This window comes from Thamnophis sirtalis, unplaced genomic scaffold (genome assembly GCF_051295495.1).
Source record: "Thamnophis sirtalis isolate CommonGarterSnake01/CBP01778 unplaced genomic scaffold, rThaSir2_p1.2 scaffold_11, whole genome shotgun sequence".
NCBI lineage: Eukaryota > Metazoa > Chordata > Lepidosauria > Squamata > Natricidae > Thamnophis > Thamnophis sirtalis.
In genome coordinates this window covers 8,631,298-8,654,729 of record NW_028261391.1, presented here as the reverse complement: position 1 = coordinate 8,654,729, position 23,432 = coordinate 8,631,298, and the positions used below count along the sequence as shown (strand labels likewise).

Genomic DNA, 23,432 nt, shown 5'->3' with positions numbered 1-23,432 from the left:
GCGGCGAGAAGCAACGTCCCCACCGCTGTGTCCGACAGGCGTCTCTCGTTTATGATGGACATAAACGCGAGATGCCTGTTGGACACAGCGGCGGGGGTGTTGCTTCTCGCCGCTGCCGCGCTCTGCCGCCTCGCCCCCCGCCTCCTCCGTCCCCGCTGACATTCTTGGGAGCAGGTCGGGTGGCTGGCTGGCTGGGAGGAGAAGAGCGGTGAGTTTTTGTGCCGGCTGGCCGGCTAGGCAGGGAACAGGTCGGGTGGGGGTGGGTGGCTGGCTGGCTGGGAGGAGAAGAGCGGTGAGTCTTTGTGCCGACCGGCCGGCCGGCCAAGCAGGGAGCAGGTTGGGTGGGGGTGAGTGGCTGGCTGGCTGGGAGAAGAGCGGTGAGTCCCTCCCCAGCCAGCCACAAGGGCTCACCGCTCTTCTCCTCCTCGTCCTCCCCGCTCGGTGCTGGGCTGGCTGCAGAAGAAATGGCGGCTGGTGAAAGAAAAACCTCTCCAGAATCACCCTTGCACTTGCGCAGTCACTCAAGTGCAAGACATGATTCGCTGCTCCCAGATCAGGAGGCGGGAGAATCAGTGCCTCTTTTGCATATTAAATCTTTTGCTTTTTAACTCCGCCTTAACTTTTAAAAGGCGAAAAATTCCTTAAGCAAAAGAGGCCCCGAGTTCTCTGGCCTCCTCCTAGTTAACACTGAGAGAAGACACCAAGCCACTGTGACTTGAAATCTGGTAGCAACTATCCTGGCTTTAATTCATTAAAAAAAATATTTAAAACTCTTTCCTTTCTCTCAGGAGACTGGGGAGGCTCCGCCTCCCTTGCCTCTAGTGACTGCACGTCCCTGCACTACAGGCACCCCCGACATGAGTGACATCAAGCTGGCCATGCTTCACCCTGGCCTTGCCCACTATACAACCCTGATGCTGCTCTCAATGAAATCGAGTTTGACACCCCTGCCCTACACCATTTCTGACAGATGGCAGTCCAATCTCTTCTTGAAAGTTTCCAATGATGAAGCTCCCGAAACCTCTGTATATTCTGAAATATTCCTCTTGAAATATTCCCAGGGTCATCCCCGGAAGTGCTTTTTCAAAAGGCAACTGGACCTTCCTTGTTTTCCCTTGCAGACATTTCGCTTCTTTTGGAGGAGAAGCAAAATGTCTTCCAAGGAAAACCAAGAAACTCCAGTTGGCTTTTGAGAAAAAACATCTTTGGGGCAACTGTGGCCTGGATGATTGAGAATCTACAAAAACTTAATCCCAGTGTCTTACACCATCTTCAACAGCGGTACAGTTTTCATTTAACTTCTCAACTTCAGCCTTGGAGCAATTTGTTTTCTGAATTACGAACTTAAATCGATACTTTATCCCAGCCAGAACCTGAAATTCAAGGAGAAAAATGATTAGCAACTGCATTTTGACTGGATGCTGAATAGAATGAACCACGAAGGACAAAAAAACCTTGGTTTGCTATATGATCGGCTCATGTTGGATTCAACGGAGCAAAGGACCCATTCCTTCCCCAGGATTCTAATAAAAGGGCCAAAGAAAGATGGCATTCCCTTAGAGCAGTGTTCCTCAACCTTGGCGACTTTAAAGCTGGCTGGGGAATTCTGGGAGTTTGCCCAGGTTCGCCTGGTGCACCAGTTGCGCCCCTACCTGAACCGGGAGGCTCTCACAAGACTCACTCGTGCCCTTGTGACCTCTAGGCTGGAGTACTGCAATGTGCTCTACATGGGGCTGCCCTTGAAGAGTATTCGGCGACTTCAGCTAGTCCAGAATGCGGCCGCGCGAGCGATTGTGGGTGCACCTCGCTTCACCCACATAACACCTATCCTCCGCGAGCTGCACTGGCTACCTGTCGATCTCCGGGTACGCTTCAAGGTGCTACTTGTCACCCATAAAGCCCTTCATGGTAGTGGATCTGGGTACTTGAGAGACCGCCTACTGCCAATCACCTCCACTCGACCTATTAGATCCCATAGATTAGTTCCATCTGCCGGTCAATGTCGACTGGCAACCACGCGGAGGAGAGCCTTCTCGGTGGCAGCTCCGACCCTATGGAACGATCTCCCCGTGGAGATTCGTACCCTCACCACCCTCCAGACCTTCCGCACAGACCTCAAAATCTGGCTATCCCGTCAGGCCTGGGGCTAAAGACTGTAACCCACCCGAATGGTATGAATGTTGTGTTTTTTAATGACGTATTGTCCTATGTGTTAAATGTTTGTTCCCCCCCTCCCTTTTTGAGTTGTAAGCCGCCCTGAGTCCCCCCAGGGAAAAGAGCAGCATATAAATAAACTTCAAACAAACAAACAAACAAACAAACAAAGTCCATATGACTTAAAGTCGCCAAGGTTGAGAAACACTGCCTTAGAGCATATAAGAAGCTGCTGTGGATCAAGGCCAGCCATTGACCTAAAGGTAAAGGTTCCCCTTGCACATATGTGCTAGTCGTTCCCAACTCAAGCAGGAGGTGCTCATCTCCATTTCAAAGCCGAAGAGTCAGCACTGTCCCTAATAAGTGCAGTGGTTACACTTATATGTATACACTTACTGTGTTTCCCTGAAAATAAGACACGGTCTTATTTTCTTTTGACCCCCGGAATAAGTTCTTGGTCTTATTTTTGGGGAGGTTTATTATTTTTGACGTGCAGGAGGCAGTGAGCGTGGTCACCTCACGGCTGCTGCTGTGTGGCAGTATTTTCAGGGAGGGCTTATTTTGGGGGGAGGGTTTATTTTAGCGCATGCGCACAAAAGCCTGATTGAGCTTATTATCCAGGGAGGTCTTATTTTTGGGGTAACAGGGTATATATGTTTGATTATTCCAAAACCTAGAAGGGTTCAAGAATAACCTGCATTTATGTTGGTTTTTGTAATTGAAATAATGAGCACATTTTATTTATTTTATTTATATATTTGTCACTTATCAACACAGAGTTTCTGCTGCCTGAGGGCCTGAATTGGAAATGGATTCAGGTTCAAATCAGGGGTCAGGCTTGCAGTCATATTCCTTTGGGATCTTTGGCCTGCCACACTTTCTCTTATTCTACTATGCTGTTTCTATTGTGAGAAAATGGGAAGGGGGAAGGTATGGAGTCACATACTATGTAGCCATAACAACTTTCTTTTTAGAAAGCCAAGGTCATCCTTTGTCTCTACATCTCTGCGCCTGACCGGAACTGGATGGGTCGAAGCTGCCAGCATGGCAGTGGAAGATTGGATCATGTGATGGACTTGTGGGCGTGGGGGCAAGATCTTGAACTTTCAACTGGGTGGGGAAAACCGGGAAGCTTTCAGATTCGGGTTTTCCCAGATGTGCCGATATGGATCTCTTAATAAATTGGACTTTGAGCAATACTTTGCCTTGGACTCTGATTTAATTTTGGATGCTATTTGGAACCCTGACACCAGGTTTTTTGTAGTGAAATTGCAATACCGCGGTAGAGATAAAATTCAAACCTGTGATGTTGCTTCTATTACTTCTACAATTTTGAAATGAAAGTCACTGTCGTTTTTTGCGTTAAACCATTCTATAGCAATAGGTAGAGGTATGTCCAGTTCTGGGCTGTCCGTTGGTACCGTCTTGGGGCAACCGCGGCACACAACAACAGGAGGTTCCACTTTTTCGTCAACTGATGATAATATATCAATTAAAAGCACAGCTTTATATCAGGTTTTGTAAAAAAAAGGAAAGACTACAAGAATAACAGCCTGCATCTATGTTCTTGTTTTTTTTGCAAGAGATTATTGAACACATTTTGGGCATGCAAAAAAATTGCGTGAGTGCAAATTGTTCTACAGCTGTTTGAAATTTAATTGTGGATGGTGGTTATTATCTAGGGTTGCATCATTATATGCACCAGCGTATGCATATAAAAATAATGCTTAATCCCATTCCACTATATAGTACTGCCTATTACAGATAGTCCTCGACTTACAACAGTTCATTTAGTGACCATTCAAAGCAGGGGCGGGATTCAATTTTTTTACTATCGGTTCTCTGGATGTGGCTTGGTGGCCGTGGCAGGAGAAGGGTACTGTGAAATCCCCATTTCCTCCCAATCAGCTGGGACTCAGGAGGCCGAAAATAGATGGGGGTGGGGCCAGTCCGTTCCCCGAACTACTCAAAATTTCCGCTACTGGTTCTCCAGAACTAGTCAGAACCTGCCGAATACCACCTCTGATTCGAAGTTACAACGTCACTGAAAAAAGGGATGGATGACCATTTTCACACTTATAACTGTAGCAGCATTGCCATGGTGACATGATTTACATTCAGATGCTTGACAACTGGCTCGTATTTATGACGGTTGCACAGTCCCAGGGTCACGCGAGCTCCTTTTGCGACCTTCTGACAAGCAAAGTCAATGGGGAAGGCAGATGTGCTTAACAACCGTGTTACTCACTTAACAACTGCAGTGTTTAACAAATGTGGCAAGAAAAGTTGTAAAATGGGGCAAAACCCACTTAACAATTTTTTCACTTAGCAACATAAATTCTGGGCTCAATTGTGGTCGTAAATCGAGGACTACCTGTACTAAAAATGGCAGACAGCATTGTTACTTCCTTGAGCCAATGGTTACTTTGAGGAACCACTGAAAAGTGCTGAAAAGAGGCTGTACAGGTGATTCCTCGAGTTACCAATGTAATGCAGCCTACCCATTCCATTCGTAACCTGAGGATTCACGGGAGTGAATCTTGTACTTTGAACGGGATCACTTCCGCCTCTCGCCCATGCATTCGCTAATCGAGGCTTGTTAAGTGCACATGAGGTATCGTAAGGGCGAACAACTGCTGTGGTGCTGAAAGATTTGTAGTTTCGGGCCTGTTTTCAAACACTAGGGGGTGCTTATTGCATAACTTTGAACATTTGTTAAGAGAATATTCCTAAACCGGGATTACCTTGATATAAAAAATACGTGGCATCAGCACTTCTTTGGCTTGAGGGAGGAGAACACTGTCCACCATTTTTAGTAAGAGACAGCTCCTTCCTATTTATAAGTCATCCTTAAGTCAAACTTTCTTAACCCAGGGACAGACTGTGGGTACAGTATTTTTTCGGAGTATAAGACACACCTTTTTCCCTCAAAAAAGAGGCTGAAAATCTGGGTGCGTCTTATACACTGAATACAGCATTTTTTGCCTCCCGAAACTCTGCCCGCTTCACCAAAATGGCCGTGCATAGCTTTTAGGAGGCTTCCAGAGTGCTCCTGGGGGTTGGGGAAGGCAGAAATGAGCAAAAAATGGGCCGTTGTTTGCTCAATTTTGCCCCCGCATCCCCCATGAGCACTCTATAAGCCTCCTAAAGGCTATCCACGCCCTTTGTTTGGCAAAAACCGGGCTGCTTTTTGCTCCTTTTTGTCCCCCCCCAACCTCCCAGGAGCACTCTACAAGCCTCCTAAGGGCTATTCATGCCCTCTTTCTGGAAAAAAAATGGGCCCGTTTTTCGCAAATACTATGGTGCGTCTTATACTCCAAAAATATGGTAATTCTGGAAGCCAAATTAACCTGATGCTTTTTGATCATTTCTGTTTTTAGCTGGCCAATCATTGTTTGCGATGGTGGTAAATATCTGTAGTTCAGGCGTAGGATGAAGGTAGAGGTTCGTTCTCCGAGCTTGTGGGTTGCCTTCCAAACATTTCATTACACGCCTGGTGCACCAGTTGCGCCCCTACCTGAACCGGGAGGCTCTCACAACAGTCACTTGTGCCCTTGTGACCTCTAGGCTGGAGTACTGCAATGTGCTCTACATGGGGCTGCCCTTGAAGAGTATTCGGCGACTTCAGCTAGTCCAGAATGCGGCCGCGCGAGCGATTGTGGGTGCACCTCGCTTCACCCACATAACACCTATCCTCCGCGAGCTGCACTGGCTACCGGTCGATCTCCAGGTACGCTTCAAGGTGCTACTTGTCACCTACAAAGCCCTCCATGGTAGTGGATCTGGGTACTTGAGAGACCGCCTACTGCCAATTACCTGCACCCGACCAATTAGATCCCATAGATTAGGCCTCCTCCGAGTCCCATCTGCCGGTCAATGTCGACTGGCAACTACGCGGAGGAGAGCCTTCTCGGTGGCAGCTCCGACCCTATGGAACGATCTCCCCGTGGAGATTCGTACCCTCACCACCCTCCAGACCTTCCGCACAGCCCTTAAAATCTGGCTATCCCGTCAGGCCTGGGGTTAAAGACTGTAACCCACCCGAATAGTATGAATGTTGTGCTTTTAATGATGTACTGTCTTATGTGTTAATTGTTTGTTTCCCCCCCTTTTCGAGTTGTAAGCCGCCCTGAGTCCCCCCAGGGAAAAGGGCAGCATATAAATAAATTACTCAATTACTCAATTACTCAATTACTAAGCTACGTAACTTCAGTGGTGTTTAGGGGATCTAGTAAGGAAATGTTTGGAAACCAACCCACAAGCTCGGAGAGTGAACCTCCGCCCTTCAATCTTTGTGCCTCCAAATCTTGAACCGCAAGTCGCACCAACCTCTCTACTTTGTCTGGTTGGCTGGGACCTGATGGGTTCTACCCATTCCCTGCATCTTTTGGAAGTATGGCCAGGGAGGAGGAGGAGGAGGAGGATGGGAACTCTAGTTCAGCAACTTTGTCAGGGGTATCACACCTACAGTAGGAGACCCTAAAGAGCTGAATGCATGCAATATGAACTTGTCATCGTCGAGATACTTCAAGCAATACTGAATCAAGTGGTTAGAAAGCAGAAGTTACAAACCTTTCATTTGGCAATTGTGTTCTGCACGGACCAGTGCGTTTGCATTGTCCACGTAGGCAGTAGCTGTACACAAACCTTCTTTCTAGAAGAGGGGCAAAGAAAGTGAAGGCTAGACTGCGTATTTTATCAGGCAGCTCCTTTGTTTCACTCAGGGCAGTTTTTCCAGAAGGCATTCCTGTGAATATGACTGGCCCAAAGTATGAGCTCACACACAGAATACACATCCCCTATTCCTGATAACATGCACCCCCAGAGAAGAGCCTTTTGCTACATGCACATGGCACCAGATTATCTTGGCCCCTAACACTCTGCAGGATATAGGGAAAATCTTTCATCCCTTCAAATCACGAGGCAGAATTCAGACAAAAGCTGAAAACGGGGGCTGGGGGAAAACCAGAGATCTAAGAGCATTCTACAGTAGTTTGATTAACACTTAACATTTCCAGGAATACCCCCGCCCCCCCCCAGATCCCTGCAATTTTGCTCCCTGTGCTCTGTGGCTTCTGCCCTTCCCCTGCTGCCTCCAACTGCCCTTCGCTGTCTCCTTGTGTGTCCAGCCTGGCCCCACCCGAGGCAAATGTTAGCTGTACAAAGTCTTCTTCTTGAGGTTGTGTGTGGTGGTTTCCATGACCTGACAAATGCGCGCACGACAAAAGCGCGGCAACAAAACCGCAGCACGAAAACTGTGACGTCATCAACGCGCCAACAACAGCGCGCCAACAACAGCGCGCCGACAGAAGCGCGATTTAAGTTAAGGTAAGGGTTAGGGTCAGGGTCAGGGTCAGGGTCAGGGTCAGGTTTAGGGTTAGGTTTAGGGTTTTCGGCGTGCTGTTATTGGCGCGCTTCAGTGCTCATTTGTCGGCATGGTTTAGAACTCACGGTTTTGTCACCGCGGTTTCGTTGGGCGCGCTTTTGTCAGTGAACCGTGGTTTCCTCATGAGACCTCAAGAAGAAAGCCATGTGTAACCAGCAGCTGTCTTGTGAAGGGCCAGGCTGTGCTGTTTCCTGAGCAGTGAGAAAGAGAAGATGGCGAAAATCAGCTTGGGATGGTAGAGTGCATGGCGGCAGTGGCTGCAGAGTGCAGAACGACTGTAGCTGGGGTCTAGCAGGGCAGTATTGGTCTTCATGATGCACTGGTGGGCTTGGCGCAACCGAGCCTTTGTGCTTCACTGGGGCAACTGGGACACTGCGCCCTGTTGCTGGGTTGGGGTGCCCAGGGCTTTGCGCTGTGCTGCATTTCTCGGCTGTGCTGCATTTCTCGGTTGTGGTGGATGAGGCTTTGTGCTGTACTACTGGGGCTTGTGCGCTCTCTTGTGTCCAGCAGTAGCCACTGCAATCCATGATCTGTTTTGATTTCCTGTTGGCTTCCCCATTGCCTTTGTTTGTTACAAGATGATGACGGGAAGTTGCTCAGCTTAATCACCTGCAATTCTTGCTTCACAACAGCAGTGAGGATTGTTGATTATCATTGGTAACCAAGGACTATCTTTGTATAGATGTAACATTTAAAAATAAGCAAGGATGGTTATGCTGTGTTTTTTTTCTTTTAACAAACTGTTTTTTAATATCTTGCTAATCTTGACAAAGCCCAGATTGCTGACCCTGCTCTATCTTAAAAGAAGAATATTTTTCCATTATTTGTATTTCTCTGTGTTTTTCCAGGTCTTAGTATAGTAAGAGGGGGTGGGGGTGGAGAGAGAGAGAGAGAGAGAGAGAGAGAGAGAGGGAGGGAGAGAGGGAGAGAGAGAGAGAATGAACTATCTATCTATCTATCTATCTATCTATCTATCTATCTATCTATCTATCTATCTATCTATCTATCTATCTATCTATCTATCTATCATCTACCGAATCTGTCATCTATCTTTATCTACTAGGCTAGGAATATAAAAGTTCACTTACACCTTCAGGAAGTGGTCTACATGCTGGGGTCAAATCTGGAAATTCATTCTTGGAACAATTTGTTTCTTTTATCAAATATTCCAATTGGTAATTCCATCCATTAACCACCTGCAAGAAATTTAAGAGAAGTTGCACAGAACAAGAAGTATCTTGTTAAGAGAAAAGAAATTACAATGGCATCTTGGGACTCAGCTGCTTTAAAACTCATTGCATTTTGACGAGAAAATTTTGTCCTGGTACTTGACATTTGTTTGGTAACTCAACGTGGAAGCTAGAACGTGTTGGTGTCAGTCGCCTTGTGACTCACTACTCCTTCCAGCCAAAACAAAGGTGACACATTAGTCATGCAGTAACTCTTACTCTGTGTGTATCTCCTGGCAGTTTTATCTTAGCGTCTGTGATCATCTTGTGCATTTTTGTGCTCCTTTCCCTCATCAGTACAAGTGAATAGATTAAGCTGGAAGGGACTCTGGAGGTCTTCTAGTCCAACCCCCTGCCTAGGCAGGAAACCCTATACCATTTCAGACAAATGGCTATCCAACATCTTCTTAAAGACTTCCAGTGTTGGGGCATTCAGAACTTCTGGAGGCAAGATGTTCCACTGATTAATTGTTCTAACTGTCAGGACATTTCTACTTAGTTCTAAGTTGCTTCTCTCTTTGTTTAGTTTCCAACCATTCTATCTTGTCCTGCCCTCTGGTGCTTTGGAAAATAAGCTGACCCCATAAGTACAGGTAAAGTGAACTTTTTATTTAATTTAATCTAAATATTTATTGCGAATGAAGGCAAATATGCCTGTCCCAGGATATTGTTGCAGGATCTAATCTGGTCACCGGGAGCAGAGGTTTTGTCTGCTGAGCTTTCGAACGTGTGCTGGAGTCCATCCTCAAGGAACTCATCTCTAGCAGAGTGTGTGCTGTTCTGTGTGTGGTATTTATTTGCCTATTGTGTGTGGCTTTTTAGATGTTGATTGGGATGTGTTGATGGCTGGCTTTTAAGTTGTCTTTATTGATTTATTAGATTTATTTCTCATGCAAAGTAACGATATCTGTAGTTATGAAAACCTTTGAAAGGCTAGTGATGTCCCACTTGAAAACCATCACGGATCTGCTGTTAGACCCCCCCTGAAATTCGCATACCGAACAAATAGATTGACAGGTGATACTGTTAATATGGCTCTTCAGTACATCCTACAACATCTTGAATCTCCAAAGACCTATGCAAGGGTCCTCTTTGTAGACTTTGGTTCAGCATTCAATACCATCATATCAGACATTCTTCTAAATAAACTGAATCAGCTAGCGGCACCTGAACACACTTGTAAGTGGATCACAAGCTTCCTAACAGACAGGAGGCAGCAGGTGAAGCTAGGCAAAATCACATCAGATACCTGTACAATTAGCACAAGAGCCCCTCCACTTCCAGTGGAGTGCTCTCTCCACTTCTCTCTCTATACCAATGACTGCATCTCCAACGATTCCTCTGTTAAACTATTGAAGTTTGCAGATGACACAACAGTGATTAGGCCTCATTCGAGACAACGATGCATCCCATACAGACAGGAGGTTGCATAACTAGCCTCATAGTGCTACCGGAACAATCTGGAACTGAACGCATTCAAAACCGTAGAAATGGTGGTAGACTTTAGGAGAAACCTTCCCATACTACCACCTCTTAAAATACTAAACAAACACAGTATCAAGAGTAGAGACCTTCAAATGTCTAAGTTCTATCATAACTCAAGACCTAAAATGAACACCTAACTTCAAAAAGATCATCAAAAAAGCACAACAAAGAATGTTCTTTCTGCACCAGCTCAGGAAGCTCAAACTGCCCCAAAAGCTGCTGATTCTGTTCTACAGAGGAATCATTGAGTCTGTCATCTGCACTTCTATAACTGTCTGGTTTGGTTCTGCAACCCAACAGGACAGACAGAGACTTCAGGGGATAATCAGAACGGCAGAAAAAACTATTGCTACCAATCCGCCTTCCATTGAGGATCTGTACAATGCACGAGTCAAAAAGAGGGCTGTGGAAATATCTACAGACCCCTCACATCCTGGACATAAATTATTTCAGCTACTACCCTCAAAACAACGCTATAGAGAACTGCACCCCAAGACAACTAGATACAAGAACAGTTTTTGCCCGTACGCCATCACTCTGCTAAACAAATAATTCCCTCATCACTGTCAAACTATTCACTAAGGCTGCATTACTATTACTATTACTCTTCTCAACGTTCCTATCACCCAGCTCCTTCCATTTAGGACTACATGACTGTAACTTCTTCCTTGTATCTTTACGATTTATATTGATATTGTTTCCTGATTGCTTATTTGTACCTTATGACTATCATTAAGTGTTGTACCTTATGATCTTGACGTACGTATCTTGTCTTTTATGTACATTGAGAGCATAAGCACCGAAGACAAATTCCTTGTGTGTCCAGTCACACTTGGCCAATAAAGAATTCTATTCTATTCTATTCTATTCTATTCTATTCTATTCTATTCTATTCTATTCTATTCTATTCTTCTTTATGTACATTGTGAGCATAAGCACCGAAGTCAAATTCCTTGTGTGTCCAGTCACACTTGGCCAATAAAGAATTCTATTCTATTCTATTCTATTCTATTCTATTCTATTCTATTCTATTCTATTCTATTCTATTCTATTCTATTCTATTCTATTCTATTCTTTTTTATGTTCATTGAGAGTATAAGCACCGAAGACAAATTCCTTGTGTGTCCAGTCACACTTGGCCAATGAAGAATTCTATTCTATTCTATTCTATTCTATTCTATTCTATTCTATTCTATTCTATTCTATTCTATTCTATTCTATTCTATTCTATTCTATTCTATTCTATTCTATTCTATTCTATTCTATTCTATTCTATTCCATTCCATTCCATTCCATTCCATTCCATATACAACCATATATTTTTATAAACTGCCTTAAAATTGCATTGGTTTATTATTCCTTATTGGAAAAATTTCCTTGACACTCATCAATTTTGGTATTCATCACATCTCCCAGAACCAATTAATGACAAGTACTGAGGTACCACTGTAGTTTAAATAAAACTGCACAGACTAATATAAGAATTTTATTTATACTTTGTGTGTTTTAGCCAACATTTGACTGGGCTGTTTTTTTTTTTTAAACAAATGAAGATTTCACAAACATACCCAAGGGGAGGACATTCCACATTTTCAGATTTAACTATAAGGAAAAGGCAAAGGTTCCCCTCGCACATACATATGTACTAGTTGTTCCCAACTATAGGGGGTAATGGTCATCTCCATTTCAAAGCCGAAGGGCCAGCGCTGTCTGAAGACATCTCCATGGTCATGACTAGACACCGAAGGCGCACGGAACGCTGTTACCTTCCCACCAAAGATGGTTGGTTCCCATTTTTCTACTTGCATTTTTTACATGCTTTTGAACTGTTAGGTTGGCAGAAGCTGGGACAAGTAAGAGGAGCTCACTCTGTTACACGGCACTAGGGATTCGAACTGCTGAACTGCCAAGCTTTCTGATTGACAAGCTTAGCATCTTAGCCACTGAGCCACAGCGTCCCCAGTGATTTAACTATAAATCGATCAGAATCACTGAATTCTGAATTCTGGAAAGTTATGATGGGGAATTATTGCAACATATACCAACCTGACGGCTTGCCTTTTTCATTTCTTTAACTTCGTATAAGGTGGATTGTTCACTCCGATTGTTAAATTGCCGTATGGTGAATCTCACAATAGGAAGAACTTCCAAACTTGTAGGGTCTATGGGATGCCAGCATCCCAGGCAGTTCGCAAAAGTCTCTTCTTCATACTTCTGCCCTGAAAGCAAGCAAAGAAATTAAAAATGAAAGTAACATGGAAATTACTATAGCACTCAGTACACAAACAGGTAAAGGTTAGAGATTAAAGAAAGGACAAAGAATGAAAAGCAGTTTCCGAAAAGATGAGCAATGTGGGGCAATTCATCTTTAGAGAAATCAATAGTAGACAAAAAATTATATTGTTTGTTGCCTTTCAACAGCTGGTTTTACTACATCTAATCTTTGCACATATGGTAGTGTGGGAAGCCCCTCCCCAACAGTGGAATATTTTTGGAAATATTAAAAAAAGACAGAATATTATATTTCCCTAAAGGAGAAATGGAGAAACATATTTTTAGAGGCAGGAAGCAGCCCCCAGTATTTCTTAATAGCCCACAGCAGATGCCAGCACTTAAGGAGATAAAGAGCTTATTGAAAGAGGAAGACAACTATATAGATAGCTCCATTAATAAGCAAAGCAAACACTGCAGGTAGAAATCAGTTCAAGACAGGATATTTTGAAACTCCTTGCAGCAAAGTCTGACAGCTAACAAAGGCAGAATGGTAGGATTAGAAGGCAGCCCCTCCCCTAAGATCCAACACAGGATGAAAGCCAGGAGCCACAATAGGAATTGCCCAACCCCACTTTCAGAACACAAGTCCCTTCATTGCACAATCCAACAGTTGAAACTTCAACGTCACAGAAACCTATGCTTCCCAACCAGATAACTGCATTGATTGTGAGGATGTAAGGGACAGTAAGGTGGGAGACTTATCACCTGCTATGCTTCAAATGTTGCTGCAAAAATTTAACTTATTTTCCACATTGTAGTATCTGGGCTGAACCATGAACTTGTTCAAATTCAGGAAAACCATGTATCAGCTATACTGTTCTCACCCAGGCTTCCTGAAAGCATGAAGCAAACTCCTTGTCCCAACAAAAAAGCCTTTTGTTAATTTACAGTGAATTCTGTTCCTTCACGTCCAACAAAGTCTTTCGAGGGAGGATTTACAGTCACAGACCTTATCTGGCTTGGAGAGCTGACAGGCCGATATCTGCAAAATTTGGCAAGGAGTCTCCGAGAGTCACGAACCAATTAAGGGAAATAATTGTCTCCTGCAAACTCCACTCCCCTTTTGCTCCTCTTTTATTTCTTCTGGGAGGGGCCATTCATCGTCCACCTGTGGCCTTACTCCCTTCATCCGTCAACTCTGCACATTTATTTATTTATTTATTTATTTATTTATTTATTTATTTATTTATTTATTATTATTAAAATTTAGATGCTGCCCAATCCCGAAGGACTCCAGGCGGCTTACAAAAGAAGAAAAAAAGAAGAAAAAGAAAAAAAAAAACAAGAAAAAGACAATTTAAAATCACAAAACCACATGCATTCATTCTAATCGGGGCTGGACCTCAACAATGCGCACACTGGGAACAGGCTCCAGCTGTTTGTCTGCCCCACTGATGTCTGACTCTGAAGGCAGCTGATAACTGGCATACGGCTCTGGCCCCCTCTCTGCCTCCGACACAGAGCCCTCACCAGAGCCTTCCCCAGACTCCAAGACTGGCCCATCTTCCTCCCCAACCTCCTCACTGTCCGAATCTGCTGCCAGCTCTGCTGGCTGCTGGCAGGCCCCAACACAGGCTATAGAATTAATAGCATCAAATCTCTAATAGAGCTGGAGAGAAGGGATGGAGAAGATGTCCTAATTGTCCCTTTTAATTTGTCCCCCCTTATTCAAGCGCAAAGAATAATTTTCTTTATAGGCAGAGGTGCATTTTTGGGGGTTCATTTTTGAATTTTAACTTTGAAAGCACAATTTCCTGGCCACTGAATGCTGCTGACAGCTAGGTGTCACTATTCCATTGTGAATATATTTTAAACCACAAATATTTTTTTTTAAAAACCCTGCCCTTTTATTTTAAAAAGTTTAGTTCAGTGAAGTCTCTTCACAACCTGAGATGCCTCTGCACAGGGTCTCCTGGAGAAGGACTAAGTCTTGTGACTGAATTCACCAACATAGATTACAAATCCTTAGAACTGGTAGAGGGGAAAAAAACAGAATAACAGAGTTGGAAGGGGCCTTGAAGGTCTTCTAGTCCAACCCCCTGCTCAGGCAGGAAACCCTATACCATTTGAGACAAACAGTTGTCCAATCTCTTCTTAAAAATCTCCGGGGTTGGAGCACCTGCAACTTGTGGAAGGAAGTCATCCCACTGATTAGTGGATGTTAACGTTAACAGGTGGGAAACGTTTTACACTGAACTTGTGAGCACTGCACTGCCATCTCTGTTGAATTCTATTTTTCAGATACAGTTAAAAAACGAGTGGGAAATGAATATCACTAGCAGCTGTTCCTTTTTAGCTATTTTTCTCTTTTCACATGCAGCTTCCCCAAACCTTTTACTGAAAGGCTGACTATCATTAAATATCATAAATAAATGTCATTTTAGAGCCGAGGTGGCGCAGTGGTTAGGGTGCAGTACTGCAGGCCACTTCAGCTGACTGTTATCTGCAGTTCAGCAGTTCAAATTTCACCGGCTCAAAGGTTGACTCAGCCTTCCATCCTTCCGAGGTGGGTGAAATGAGGACACAAACTGTGGGGGCGATATGCTGACTCTGTAAACCGCTTAGAGAGGACTGAAAGCCCTATGAAGCAGTATATAAGTCTAACTGCTATTGCTATTACTATTGCTATTCTATTCATTACTCTAGGAGAAAGGTCAAAGGGAAGTTCGGAAAGGCAATTCCATTGAGGTATGTAATAGATCTTCATCTATTATAGTTTGTCACAGTGGAGTCCTTGGATATGATTATTCTACACTATCATGCTCCTATTTAGAAAACTCAGTGCCTCTGTGAAAGGTAAGGATGACTACTGCGTTTGTGGTGCAATCAGAACATTGCGTGTGTTGAAGTTGTTTTAACGCAAACCAAAGATGCCTTTTAAAAAACAAGTTTACATCATATTCTTATGCATGCCAGTGCTGTGTGTGAGGTAATTTAAGGTGGTTCTGACAAGTGTCATCAGCATCTTCATATCCGGTCACATGGGCGGCAAGCCACTCCCATCCGGTCACATGGGCGGCAAGCCACTCCCACAAAGGAGGCCACACCCACAGAGTAGGTTCGAACAATTTTTGAAACTCACCACTGCAGTGGATCTAATGTTTAGACTGGTTTCAGCCCTCATCAAGTTATTATTAGACTTCTAACTTTATTTATTTTCACTGATTTCCCCCCCCCCCCGCCATTATTATCAAGAGGATAGGAAAACGGTGATTTTTTTTTTAAAAGGCTAACTTAAAATTTACTCACCTGAGGCAAATTTGCAGTCCTGTTGTATTACCGTGTATCTGTCAGTTTCAATCTCAGCTGTACAGTTTCCATATTCCTGTGAAAGAAGAAAAAAGAGATATAACAGTTGAACTTTTATGTATTCAGTGGGACATCACAGAAGTTGCCTGGAGTTGTGTTATACAATAGCAGAGTTGGAAGGGACCTTGGAGGTCTTCTAGTCCACCCCCCTGCCTAGGCAGGAAATCCTATAACACTTCAGACAAATGGCTATCCAACCTCTTCTTAAAGACTTCCAGTGTTGGGGCATTCACAACTTCTGGAGGCAGGTTGTTCCACTGATTCATTGTTCTAACTGTTAGGAAATTTCTCCTGAGTTCTAAGTTGCTTCTCTCCTTGATTAGTTTCCACCCATTGCTTCTTGTCCTGCCCTCAGGTGCCTTGGAGAATAGTTTGACTTCCTCTTCTTTGTGGCAACCCTTGAGATATTGGAACACTGCTATCATGTCTCCCCTGGTCCTTCTTTTCAACTAGACATACCCAGTTCCTGCAACCGTTCTTCATATGTTTTAGCCTCCGGTCCCTTAATCCTCTTTGTTGCTCTTCTCTGCACTCTTTCTAGAGTCTCCACATCTTTTCTACACCGTGGCGACCAAAACTGAATGCCGTATTCCAAGTGTGGCCTTACCAAGGCATTAGAAAGTGGCATTAACACTTCATGTGATCTTGATTCTCTCCCTCTGTTTATGTAGCCTAGAACTGTGGCGGCTTTTTTGGCAGCTGCTGCACATGGCTGGCTCCTATTTAAATGGTTGTCCACTAGGACTCCAAGATCCCTCTCACACTTACTACTATTGAGCAAGGTGCCACCTATACTGTCCCTGTGCATTTTGTTTTTCTTGCCTAAATGTAGAACCTTACTCTTTTCACCATTGAATTTCATTTTATTAGATAGGGCCCAATGTTCAAGTGTTTCAAGATCCTTCTGTATCTTGAGCCTGTCTTCTGGAGTGTTGGCTATTCCTGTCAGTTCCTGTTCATTCACTTTCCACTGTTAAGTAATACCCTGTTTCCCTGAAAATAAGACCTCCCTGGATAATAAGCCCAATCAGGCTTCTGAGCGCATGTGCTAAAATAAGCCCTCCCCCCCAAAATTAGCCCTCCCTGAAAATATTGCACCACAGCATCAGCCATGAGGTGACCATGCTCGCCGCCTCCTGCACCTCAAAAATAATAAGATCTCCTCAAAAATAAGGCCAAGCGCTTATTTCGGGGGTCAAAAGAAAATAAGACCCTGTCTTGTTTTTGGGGAAACACGGTAAAACTCATCACATTTCATAGCTTTTTGATATTGTTTGATAATCCATCAAGGGGTTGTTAGTGAGACCTTTGCTGCCTGTACTTAAATACAAGTAGTTTTTGACTTACGACCACAACTGAGCCCAAAATTTCTGTTCTTAAGTGAGACATTTGTTAAGTGAGTTTAGCCCCATTTGTGATCTTTCTTGCCTCAGTTGTTAAGTAACTCACTGCAGTTGACAAGTTAGAAACCCAGTTATGAGGTAAATCTTGGCTTCCCCACATCAGCTTTACTTGTCAGAAGGTTGCAAAAGGTGACCACATGATCTTGGGACACAGCAGTGACCATAAATACATCTGAATTCTGATCATATGATCATGGGGATGCTGGAAAGGTCATAATTGCAAGAAACTGTCATGTCACTTTTTTTTCAATGCAGTTGTAACTTTTAGCGGTCACTATTAAAAGTCGAGGACTTTTATGAGCCAAGGTGGCGCAGTGGTTAAATGCAGCACTGCAGGCTGACTGCTAGATCAGCAGTTCAGTGGTTCAAATCTCACCGGCTCAGGGTTGACTCAGCCTTCCATCCTTCCGAGGTGGGTAAAATGAGGACCCGGATTGTTGTTGGGGGCAATATGCTGACTCTGTAAACCGCTTAGAGAGGGCTGAAAGCCCTATGAAGCGGTATATAAGTCTACTGTTATTGCTATTATTGCTATTGTTGTAAGTCGAGGACTTCTTGTATTGCGGATAAAATCCTATATATTTTTTTATAATGTGTGATGGAACGCCTGCAGATAGATCTTTGGGGAGACAAATAAAGCATCCTATTTTCTCAGTTGGGTAGATGGTAATTTCATTTGTTATCATATAATTTGGCTGTGCCTAATGGAATAAACAGATGATAGAGAGCTAGAGAGCTAGATAAATAGATGGATGGATGGATGGATGGATGGATGGATGGGCAGACAGACAAACTGACAGACAGACAGGCAGACAGACAGACAGATGGTGGAGTTTAAATAAAAAAAGCTCCTAATGTAATTCTAACTCAATAACTTTCAACCTCGCCTGAAGTCACCCCTCATCCTGGATTTCAGCCAAGACAATACATCTACATTTTCCCCACCCAAATTCGATAGAAATCTCTTCTTTCTTTCTATTGGCCTTTAAGGGTCAGGTGACACCACCTGGGCACAGAAGGCGGGGTTATTGTATTAACGGGCCAACGGTTCCCCTCAACAGTCACATGATAATATAGGTCAAATTGGCAGCTTTGAGAAATACAGACTTCCCGCTCCCAGAATTCCTCAGCTAGCCTATTAGCTAGAGAATTGTGGGAATTGAAGTCCACATGTCTTAAAACTGCCAAGGAATCCACCTAATACTACCCAATCTTGACGTTGGTGCCAAAATGCAGTTTCTCCACTAGGACTCTTGACTCTGAGATGGAAGTTGAACAAACAGTTGACAGAGAGCGGGAGAGTGGCTCTGTTGGCTGTGGAGGAAACTGGGGAAGGGCAAAGTCAGGCTGGGCAGAGCAGGGGAGAGATAGAAGAAGGGAGAGGGGGTTCAGATGAAGACCAAGGCTCACCCTTCCTCATCCCAGGGAGTGCCGGGAAGAATGCAGAAGAGAGCAATGTGGGTGATGTGGCTTACAAGGAAGGAAAGGGCCCCAATTCCCTTCACAAGGCACACCTGGGGATGGAGTTTAAAGGAGAGGCAATTGGGAGGGGCATTTGTCGGGAATAAACGCTGAAATCATCTAGAGTGGAGAGTTGTGGCTTGCATTCCTGGCATTCCTCCTGACTGTTTGAATTATTGCCATCGTCCTGTGTGCTTATCTTGTCTTGCTGGAATTATTCTTCGCTTCTGGGACTCATTATGTTGCCTTGCTGGAGTGATTGATTGCAGTCATTCTGCTTACAGCATTTGGACTGGAGTATCTACAAGTTTGTGGAAGAGCTTCTCTTCAGGCCGGAGAATAAAAGGGATATTGGGGGCAAAGTTGGTGCCAATAAAGGGACTCATACCGGTTCTCTGGCTGTGTTGCATTCATGCCACGCCCCAGATCATTACATCAAGTCTATTTTAATGGCATCTTTTGCCTCCTTGCATATGATGGTCCTGATAGCCCTTCATACTATACACCTCTTTCTTTCTTCTTGCTGTCTCCCCATAAACCTCTCTCTGGTCACTTCAAAGGAAGAAGAATGAATACTTACTTCTTCCGAGGTCTCTAAAAGATCACAGGTTTGCCAAGGGTGATACTTAAAAGAACATGCAGTTTCTCTTATTTGATAGATGACGCGGATTGATTTTTCAGAACCTGCCTGAAAAGAATATTTACATGAGTGCTGTTGCAATTTCATTTATTTATTTAATAAATCGATATGCCATTGCCCACCCATCTCAAATACATGATTCTGAGTGTCTAACAGTTAAAACAACACAGGAATAAAGTTAAGCACAATCAATGATTAAAAATATAAATTACATAATTTACCCCAAAGTTGCATTTCTTATTTTGATGGCCAATCCACTTGTAATGGTCCATGGCCTAGTACCATATTTTTCAGAATATAAGATGCACTGGAGTTTAAGATGCACCAAGGTTTTGAAGAGGCAAATTTTAAAAAAAGTTTTTGCACTCTGCAAACCTCCCAGAAAATGGCCCGTTTTTAAAAAAGGCATGAATAGCCTTTAGGAGGCTTGTAGAGTGCTCCTGGGGGGTGGTTCCCCCAAAATGAGAAAAAACGGCCAGTTTTTTTGGAAAACGGCCCCATTTTTTGTCAAAAACATTGCATGCATAGCCTTTAGGAGGCTTATAGAGTGCTCCTGAGGGCTGGGGGGCAAAATTGAGCAAAACACAGCCTGTTTTTTGCTCATTTCTACCCTCCCCAACCCCCAGGAGCACTCTGAAAGCTTCCTACAGGCTCTGCACAGCCATTTTGGGTTTCAGGAGGCAGAAAAGGCTCTATTCAGTGTATAGTTTTTGGACCCACTGGAAGTTGCATGAGAGAGCCGTGCTTTCCTGTGGTTTTTGGAGGCTGCAGAGCAGAGCTGGCTTTCTGCCGATTCACCCTGGATCGGGTGAAGTGGTAGTGGCCACGGTGGGAGGCTTTGCCCACCCGCCTGGACGCTTCTGTGCATGTGCTGAACACAAGTGCGTGTGCGCGCATGAGCAAACCCAGTAGTAAAATAAATTGAAACCCACCCCTGTTGCAGAGGCCACAAAAGAGCATTCTCTGAAGTTGCTTCAAGAATGACATCCCAAAGGTGCTTTTTCGAAAGGCAACTGGACTTTGTTTTTTCCTCGAAGACATTTCGCTTCTCATCCCAAAAGCTTCTTTGGTTCTCCACCATCCAGCCAGAAACTGAAGAAGCTTCTTGGATGAAAAGTGAAACAGCTTCAAGGGGGAAAAAAAGTCCAGTAGCCTTTTGAAAAAGCACTTTTGGGACAACCATGACCTGGACGACTGAGAATCTCCATAGACATTCAAGAACAAAGGCCTCATGTAACTGGAGCTACTGTGGGGAATGGTGAGGGGCGGCCATTTTGAGGGGGCTAGAATTGAAGTAGAGGACTGGGCCTCTACTCTAGAACCAGCCTTGGAATTGCTGCCAAATGCCACTGTCCAGGGTGGTCTATATGGGGGTGATGGCAGGAGAAGAAATAGAGGATTCTTTTTTTGACACATCAACAGAATCAACTTAAGAATTTCCCAAATTTTGACATGTCGAGACCAAAAGGTTTGCCATCATTGGTCTAGTGGTTAAAACACTAGGCCAGAAGCCAGGAGACTGTGAATTCTAGTCCCACCTTAGACATAAAAACCGACTGGTGACTTTGGGCCAATCATTCCTCTCTCGGTTCCACCACAAAACCGCGGTAGACTAAAGCGCGCTCGACGAAAGCGCGTACGTGACGTCATCACAGCGCGACGAAAACAGCACGCTGTGAGCGGTAAACTTAAACTTAACGCGAAAACCTTACCCTAACCCCCCCAAACCTAACCCTAACCCTAACCCTAACCCTAACCCTTAACCTAACCCTAAACCTAACCCTAAACCTAACCCTTAACCTAACCCTAACCCTAACCCTAACCCTAACCCTAATGCTTAACCTAACCCTAACCCTAACCCTAACCCTAACCCTAACCCTAACCCTAACCCTAACCCTAACCCTAACCCTAACCCTAACCCTAACCCTAACCCTAACCCTAACCCTAACCCTAACCCTAACCCTAACCCTAACCCTAACCCTAACCCTAACCCTTACCTTTATGTGAATCGGCTTGCTTTAAAAGCGCTTTTTAAAGCACCCTTTTTTCTCCGCGGTCGTATTTGTCGCGCTGCTGATGACGTCACGTACGCGCTTTAATCGGGCGCGCTTTAGTGGACCGCGGTTTTGACGGGTCACACCTCTCTCAACCCAATTCACCCCACAGGGTCGTTATTGTGGGGAAAATAAGAGGCAGAAGGAATACTTTATTTTACTTCACTTCACTATTTTATTTTATTTTTCCAGCTCTGAGCTGACGAAGCGTCTTGGATGAGAAGCGAAACATCTTCAAAGCAAAACCAGAAAGTCCAGGTTGCCTCTTGAAAAAGCACCTTTGGGACAATCATGACCTGGGTGACTGAGAATCACCATAGCCATCTCTTTTGGTGCAGAAACATGGCTCAATTTTAGCATTACCAAAGAATTCAAATGTATGGAAACCCAAATTAGACAATGTTAAATGGAACGCACCAAATGGCTGCGTCGTATTATGTTTTGTATGGCCAAACAACAGGATTGGGAAGATGGCTCTCCAAACATGTGGGATTACAGCTCCAATAATTCGCCACCCAATGTACTTGAAAAGAACCACCAAACCTATAAAGGTTATTTGAAGATCTGGAAGAATGGTTCCACCACAAAACCGCGGTAGACTAAAGCGCGCTCGACGAAAGCGCGTACGTGACGTCATCACAGCGTGACGAAAACAGCACGCTGTGAGCGGTAAACTTAAAATTAACGCGTAAATCTAAACCTAACCCCCCCAAACCTAACCCTAACCCTAACCCTAAGCCTAACTCTTAACCTAACCCTAAAGCTAACCCTAAACCTAACGCTAAACCTAACGCTAACCCTTAACCTAACCCTAAACCTAACCCTCAACCTAACCCTAACGCTTAACATAACCCTAACCCTAACCCTAACCCTAACCCTAACCCTAACCCTAACCCTAACCCTAACCCTAACCCTAACCCTAACCTAACCCTAACCCTAACCCTAACCCTAACCCTAAACCTAACCCTAACCCTAAACCTAACCCTAACCCTAAACCTAAACCTAAACCTAACCCTTACCTTTATGTGAATCGGCTTGCTTTAAAAGCGCTTTTTAAAGCACCCTTTTTTCTCCGCGGTCGTATTTGTCGCGCTGCTGATGACGTCACGTACACGCTTTAATTGGGCGCGCTTTAGTGGACCGTGGTTTTGACGTGCCACGGGAAGAATTCCCCCTTCCCAAAACAAAGTGATTGTAAATAAAATACTTGGTTGGAATACAAAGGCCTGCAGAGATTCTAGAATTATCGTAATTGCTCATTCAAATGGAAAGGGCAATTCTTTTTAGGGTGGGGTGGGGGGAATGGGATTGCAAAAGAGAAAAAAACCAAAATTGAACAAATGAAACACAGTAAAGATGACTACTTTCCACATATGTAATATTTTTCTTTCTTTCTTTCTGTTAAATTAAACATTAAATCTGGGGGAAACGCTCAGATGACCACTATTCAACATTGGGTAGAGGGTACTGATGGACGGTGCACTTTTACACAAGTCCCCAACTACGAAATTCCCATTAATTAGCTTTTTGAGGTTCTGGTTGTTAACTAAATTTACTTACTATTCTGTGGACATGAAGGATGACATTGAGAGCAAATATATTTGTTTTTTCCCCTTCTTCATTAAATCGTGTTATTGCTGTAGACACAGCTTCAAAAACTTCTGGGTCATCACAGCTCACGTCATCTGGGACAGGACCGGCTTGGCAAAGTCCAACGCTGAGGACTAGCAGAATGAAGATTTCCATAGCCAGGTAACAGAAGCTCCTTTGAGCTTCTGATGAGCGTGGTAAGGAGAGAAAGAGCTTCAAGATAACTGATGAGCTATATCTTCTTAGCAGATACCAGAGAACTCAAAGTAAACAAAGCTATTTCATGGCCTGGACTCATGGCCTATAAGCAGTGTAAACAACCTTTGTAGTTTATTTAAGCCCCAAACTTTTTTTAAAAACCAAGTTTATTCACTTGTAGTGCACAATGCAAGTTAATTTTTTGCAATCTCAAGGTCAGAACATACGGTTTTGACTGTGGGTCACTTT

The 23,432-nt window shown here is 44.0% G+C and overlaps 1 protein-coding gene across 1 annotated transcript in view; it reads right to left on the bottom strand.

The window, feature by feature from the left end:
• Positions 1-23,232, bottom strand: part of KNG1 (kininogen 1) — a 28,588-nt gene extending 5,356 nt beyond the window's left edge. Inside the window, exons 1-8 of the mRNA XM_087725163.1 lie at positions 22,956-23,232; positions 19,282-19,389; positions 15,778-15,853; positions 12,301-12,473; positions 8,629-8,736; positions 6,727-6,808; positions 3,456-3,628; positions 1,266-1,373 (exon numbers count right to left, since the gene is read on the bottom strand). Coding sequence (XP_087581289.1) covers positions 1,266-1,373; positions 3,456-3,628; positions 6,727-6,808; positions 8,629-8,736; positions 12,301-12,473; positions 15,778-15,853; positions 19,282-19,389; positions 22,956-23,141 — 1,014 coding nt within the window. The 5' untranslated portion in view covers positions 23,142-23,232. The remainder of the gene's footprint in view (positions 1-1,265; positions 1,374-3,455; positions 3,629-6,726; positions 6,809-8,628; positions 8,737-12,300; positions 12,474-15,777; positions 15,854-19,281; positions 19,390-22,955) is intronic.
• Between the last annotated feature and the right edge of the window lie 200 nt (positions 23,233-23,432).